Here is a 6,922-nt window from a genome sequence, read left to right as displayed (position 1 = left end):
AGTGGATCTCATATCAATGAAATCATGCCTGCGCGCTTGGCTCGCCCTTATAACGGTTATACGGAATGCCCCATGCTTCAAACATTACAATTTTTTTTAGCGTTACTGACCCAATTGATAAAATCCGGTTGTCTGGAAAGAAATTTTTTGATATGCTTATAAGCCACCCGTTCAAATTTTTGTAGTTCTGATAAAAACTGCAAGTTCATTTCTATAGTCTAACCCAGGGGATCTTCAATCTTGGCCCTTTTATGACTTGTGGACTTCAACTCCCAGAATTCCTCAGCCAGCTTGCCTGGCTGAGGAATTCTGGGAGTTGAAGTCCACAAATCATAAAAGGGCCAAGTTTGAAGACTTCCCTAGTCCAAGGGTAGGCCACCTTGGCTCTTTTATGACTCGTGGACTTTAACTCCCAGAATTCCTGAGCCAGTCATGCTGAGGGAAAAGGGAGAGGTTTCCAAGCTGAGCCAGGCTGGCTCAGGAATTCTGGGAGTTGAAAGTCCACGAGTTATAGTTTAACACGTGTGGTAACCGCTCTCAGCTGATCTTTATGTTTACTCTAAATGTCAAGCCATCCTCTTATGAAAACAATCGTAAAACTTATGAAAACTATCCTAATGCCCCAAAGTGAAACATGGTACTATCGCCTTCGTTAATGAAACATTATATCGGATGGCTCCCGACCTTTGCTCTTTTCGCCGTGACCTGAAGACTTGGCTATTTAAACTGGACTGAGGGACTGGGATTTTAGATCTTAAATTTTAAAAAATTTTAATTTTTAGAACGTGTTTTATTGTTTAGGGCTATTTGGTTTAATTTCATTTTAATGTTTGTATATTATGTGTTGTTCATAGTGTTTTAATTGCCCTGTACACCGCCCCGAGTCCCTTAGGAGAGGGGCGGTATATAAATCCAAATAAATAAATAAATAAATAAATAAATAAATAAATAAATAAATAAATAAATAAATATATATAGAGGAGCCTCTCTTTTTTTAATATATATATATACATATATATATATATATATATATATATATATATATATATATATATATATATATATATATATATATATATATATATATATATATAAAGAGAGAGAGAGAGAGAGGGGGAGGGGGGGCTCCTCTATATTTTTATAGTCTATGGTTTCTAAGCGCCAGGAGGCGAGGGCGTCTTTGACGTCATCGAGGAACGCCTCCACCGCGAGTCCTAAAACCGCGCCCACTGTCTACGTCATCCATTGGCGACCGTCGCGTTCTCCCTTACGGCACCGTCATGGCGCTCTCGCTTTGGGGGATTCGCGGAGCTGCGGCGGCCGCCCGGTTCCCCTCGTGGCTGCCGCCGGCCGTGCGGGGCTGGACGCTGCGCCAGGCCTCCGGAGCGTCCCCGCCTGACGACCGCGTGGTGCGGATCCCCCACGCCTGGAAGCTGCGGCTGGAGCGGCCGGCGTCCAAGCGGGAGCGAGGCGGGAGCCCCAAGAGGGAAGGCAGCGCGTCCTTTGGGGAAAAGCTGCTGCTGCGGACCAGGAGACGCGAGCTGAGCCAGGCGGCCCGGCACACGGTGGGCCGCCTGGACAGGCCGCGCTTGGTGTCGGACGGCTGGAAGCACCGCTTGTCCCGCGGGGATTATTTCCAGCTGGAGCGGACGCGGAAGGAGCCTCTTCGGGAGCCGAGCGACGGGGAGGCCCCGTCCACCTTCCTCGAGCTGGGGCTGGAGCCTCGCGTGGCGGCCCCCTTGCAGGAGGTGCTGGGCGTCTCGCGGCCCACGCCGGTGCAGCAGCGTACCATCCCGGCCCTGCTGAAGGGGGGCCACGCGCTGTGCGGGGCGGAAACCGGCAGCGGCAAAACCCTGGCTTACCTGCTGCCTCTCTTGCAGCGGCTCTTGCAGGCCCCGAAGCTCCCCGAGAAGGACGTTTATGCGACCTCTCCCCGCTCCTTGGTGGTGGTGCCCTCCCGAGAACTCGCGGGGCAGGTGCGTAGAGTTGCCGCCTCCTTGGCTGGCCCTTTGAACTTGCAGGTGAAGGAGATCGGCGGTGGCCGAGGCACGGCTGTGATCCGGCGCCGGATCCGTGAGGGTCCCACTGACCTCTTGATTGCCACGCCTGGTGCTCTGAGCAAAGTCCTGAAGAGGAGGATGTTGTCCTTGGAGAAATTGCTCTTCTTGGTGTTGGATGAAGTGGATACTCTCCTGGATGCCTCGTTCGTCGATCTGGTGAAAGAAATAGTCCAGCATGCTTTCTTGAAGGATGTCGTTCAGCAAGCTTTTCTGGACCCACATTCTGAAGACAGGGATGAGGCTTGGGATCCCAAAGCCCAGCTGGTAGCTATGGGTGCTACCCTTCCAAAGGGGCTGAGTGAGATGTTGAGTGAGTCTGCCGATCTCTCCAGCTTCACCATATTGACTGGGTCAAGTTTGCATTGTCTTCAGCCTCACGTGGAGCAAAGGTTCGTACGCTTGAAGGGCTGTGACAAAGTAGCAGAGCTGGTACAGCTCCTCAAAGAGCGAGGGCCCTCCTCCGGAGCCGTTATTATTTTCTGCAACAGAGCCAGCACTGTGAACTGGCTGAGTTACATTTTAGAAGACCAGAAGATCAAACATTTACGTCTGCAGGGAAAAATAGCGGCTGATACACGAGCTGGCATATTTCATGCCTTTAGAAGAGGCGAGTCTGACATTCTGTTGTGTACTGATATAGCTTCCCGTGGATTGGACACCATTCACGTAGAGCTCATCATTAATTATGACTTCCCTTTAACATTGCCAGATTATCTGCATCGGGTGGGACGAGTTGGTCGCATCGGCAGTAGATTCCTTGGGACGGCGATCAGCTTTGTAACCCATAAGTGGGATGTAGATCTTGTTCGGAAAATAGAAACAGCAGCTCGCAAACGGAGTCCGCTTCCAGGGCTAGATATAGTTGTTAAGGAGTCTTTGCAGAAAAAGAAGAAATTCTGAATTTGCCCGGAGGGCCTAGAATTAATGTAATGTTTGCAGCAGTTCCTAATATATTTCTGACATTTTGTGTATTTGATTTTTGACCACTCAGTTCCTTAATAAAACTCTGCTAATGCATGGATGCTGACATGGAACAGTTAGAAACGTCATCTATAAAAACATGGAGGATATTGCATTCACCATATTTATTCACCATATTTACATATGTTTTGTATTGTCCAAATTGACTTTATATATCATTCTACAAATGGTATAATCCAGCAGTTCAGGTGCCAAATGGTACGGCCCTTAGCCATGCCAAACTTCTGGGCTCTGCCATTCCAGGTGCAATCTGGTAGTTTCCTGGAAATACATGGCACGTACCAAAAGCAGCTTAATGCATACTGGTAATTACATTCTGAATTCAAAAAATAGTGTACAGCTAGTCCTCAACTTAAAACAGTTCAATTTGTGACCATTCAAAATTGCAACGGCACTGAAAACTGACTTATGACAATTTTTCACACTTATGCCTATTGCGGCAATCCCATGGTTACGTGATCAAAATTCAGATGCTTGGCAACTGACTCGTGGTTGCAGAGTCCCAGGGTTATGTGATTGCCTTTTGAAACATTCTGATGAGCAAAGTCAACCAGGAAACCCAATTCGTTTAATAACCACGTTACTAACTTAACAACTGTGGTGATTCGCTTAACTGTGGCAAGAGAAGTCAAAAAGTGGGGCAAAACTAACATCTCACCTAGCGACAAATTTTGGGCTCAATTGTCATAAGTCGAGGAAATGGCATGGCTTGAACGGGGTTGGACTAGAAGACCTCCAAGGTCCCTTTCAGCTCTATTCTGATTGATTGATTGACTTATCTGTACAGCCTTAATATTGTTTGTAAACTCATTGGACTATCGTATACTAAGTGCATATTTGGGCAGGTTTCTGCCTTCAGTGCCAGAACACAAATGTTTATAAGTGAAAGAAGTGCCCTTGGGCATGTATAGAGAGCTTTGAGGAGGCGCTGTGAACATTTGCAGTCATCCAGCTTACCTTGAAGAGTACAGAGGCAGACACGTTAGAACCGTGAGCAGTAATATCCAAGATCTCGGTGCATATTTAGAGAGCGTGTTAAAACGCAGGAGCTGTTAGAGCAGAATCATCATTGTCTCTTTAACCATGGTTTGGCTGCATGTGATCTACGTCAAAGCAACTGCTATTTCCAATTAACTGGAAAAGTGGGTTGGGAAGGTATAAAAAAAGCAATGTGTACGTTCTTGTCTATGGTTTCACCTGATATCCAGGTGTGTGGTACTTGTTGCATGGTACTTTCATACAGCAAGCATGTTTACTCCACCCATAGCAATCAGAAATGGCCAAATTCTTGCATTGTTTCTATTGAGATGCCACAACCTATAGCGAATCTGAACTGCAACATCTGACTTAAAAGGGATGAAGTGACGTGGAATCTCAGTTGAAAGTCAGCAGGTTGCTGGGTTTGTATCTAAAAATAGGCTTATGAGTATGCTTGCAAACTTAGGTTTCTTGCAGAGCATACTGTGCAAATAAAGCCACTGTGTTTGGCTACTATTAAAGGTACAGAAATAAAAGCAGAAAGAGGAATATTTGAGAAAATCCAAAGATGTAACCTGTAGGGGTTTTTTTGGGTAATCTTAATGGAATCTATCCTGTACGGCAGACATGTCAAACTTGTGATGTCGCGTGACATAGCGTGACTTTTTCCCCATTGCGGGCAATGGGATGGGTGCGGTTTCGGCATGACGTATTCGGCCTGTGGGCCGGCAGTTTGATATGCCTGCTATATATAAAAAAAACTTTTTTTTGAAGCAGCAATGAAAGGTTGGTTTAAGAAAACCTCTATGTTCATAAAATCTATGTAAAGGGCATTTTTAATACTGATTGGATTAACGCTAACTTTCCACTAACTTTACCATTTCCCCAATTAAAGCAAGAACTCCATGTTCTTTAGATCATAAAGGTAACAATGCTACAAAAAAAATCACACCCTTGATTCCTTTCTAAACTAGCACAAGGTCAAGTCTTCAAGTCAAGCTGAACTTGTGATTTATGCAGACCATAAACCAAGGAAACTATATCAAAAGTTCACTTTATTTTTGGTCAAACATTGTGGGAGCAGAACCATACTAGTTTGTTATAGGAAAAAAATCTGGAGTCTGTTAACCTGGCTACCAAAATTTATTAAAACGTATCAGCTTTTAGGAGCTACAATTCACTTAAAGCTAAGCATCTGATTTTGTTGTTGTTGTTGTTGAACCTTACTTTCCAGCCAAGATTTATATGTTGTTTTGACATTTGTGCTGCCGTTTTAAGTTTCTAGGAGTCGAAGCTTGTTACCTGCAACCACTTGGGTTTCAGCAAGGCTAGTTATAGATTTGTACGTGGTGGAGGGTCACATGATATTTTGCTATGAAATCCATTAGTCTTTATAGCTTAGCACAGTTGTTTTCAACCTGTGGTCCATGGGCCGCGGGGGGGGGGGGGCGCCATGATGTTGCCACAGGCAGTCCACGAAAGCTTGAAGAAATGTTATGATTTAAATCTTGAGTTAAGTCTTGGAGGTCCATGGCCGCAAAAAGTATTTAAAGGGGGTTTGTGATGAAGAAAAGGTTGAGAACCACCGGCTTAGCGTACAAATATACGTCGTATATTTTCAACGTTTTGAAATCTAAACATTTCTAAATAATTATTTTACACTTGCCCGAGCAAGTTAGAAATTCTTTTAGCTGGTCATCTTCAACTTGCAGTCATGTGTTTGATAACCATTTGAAGCTACAGCTGTGCTGAGAAAGTGGCTTACAACTGCTCATTGCAGCACCCCAATGGTCACGTAACTCATTTGCAACTTCTCATCTGGCTTCTGACAAGCGCAGTCGATGGGGAAGCCAGCAAACCAGATCAGAAGTCGCAGACTTATCCCTGTCTCACTTAACACTTGTGGGGGAAAGGTCATAAAATTGTGGGGGTGGGGTCATGTGATGCCTTGCTTAAAGATTTCATTACTTAACAACAAATGTTATTCCTATTCTGGTCTGTCTTGAGGGGCTGTCGGAGGGAAGAAGGGTTCAACCTATTCTCCAAAGCACTTAGGAGGGCAGGACGGGAAGTAACTGGTAGAAGCTTATTAAAGAGAGATCTGACCTGAAACTAAGGAGAAATTTCCTGATAGGGCAATTAATCAATGGAACAGCTTCCCTCCAGAAGTTGTGGGATTTTAATCACTGGAGGTTTTTAAGAAGAGATTGCACAGCCGTTTGTCTGAGATGGTATAGGATTTCCTGCCATGGGCAAGGGGGCGGACTAGAAGACTTAAGGTCCGTCCCAACCCTATTCTATGTTCTAGATATGGTCATAAAATTGAGGGATACCTGTGTCTTGATTTTCACAATGCTGATCCAGTTGCAGTGTCGGAATCCATTTATATTTCATTTCTAACTCCCTATCTGTGCAGAACCCAAATCTCACAACCTTACTGGATTCTGCCATTCCCAAGGAGGGGAAGAGAAGGCAGGGTTGTTAAGAGCCCATCCCTATCCCTTAGATGCAAGGTTTGTGTATTTAGCCTGCCTTGGAGGCCATCACAAAAGACCAGGGAAGAAACCCTTTGAACTAAGAAGAACAAAGAAAGGGAGGGGGGGTGGAATTCTGGTTTGTATCTCCGACTGGAATGTGAAGGGGAGGAAGTAATGTTGCAAGTGTACTGATGTTTCTCTTTTCCCACGGGTTTTGACACCTGAAACCTGACTGATACGGGACTGACCAAATGGACCAAGGGGAGGGGTTTTTACTCGGGGACATTTTAAAAGTTTCGACCTGCGAGACAATTTCCAGATCCTGTCTAGATTATCCACTGTCAACCATGTTTTAGTAAAAGTTCCTGTTTGGATAATCTCGTCTCCAAGAGTTCTTCTTTCCTAAGATGTGGATTGGGGTGGGTT

The 6,922-nt window shown here is 45.0% G+C and overlaps 1 protein-coding gene across 1 annotated transcript; it reads left to right on the top strand.

Moving 5' to 3' along the window:
• The first annotated feature begins 1,262 nt into the window (after positions 1 to 1,262).
• On the top strand, positions 1,263 to 3,079 carry DDX28 (DEAD-box helicase 28). Its single transcript, XM_081335719.1, has one exon. The coding sequence runs from the start codon at positions 1,281 to 1,283 to the stop codon at positions 2,958 to 2,960; it is 1,680 nt and encodes a 559-aa protein (XP_081191845.1). The 5' UTR covers positions 1,263 to 1,280; the 3' UTR covers positions 2,961 to 3,079.
• Positions 3,080 to 6,922: the final 3,843 nt, after the last annotated feature.

This window comes from Vipera berus (assembly GCF_964194415.1).
Source record: "Vipera berus genome assembly, chromosome: 10".
In the NCBI taxonomy this organism is placed as follows: domain Eukaryota; kingdom Metazoa; phylum Chordata; class Lepidosauria; order Squamata; family Viperidae; genus Vipera; species Vipera berus.
This window is presented reverse-complemented; position numbering and strand designations above follow the sequence as displayed.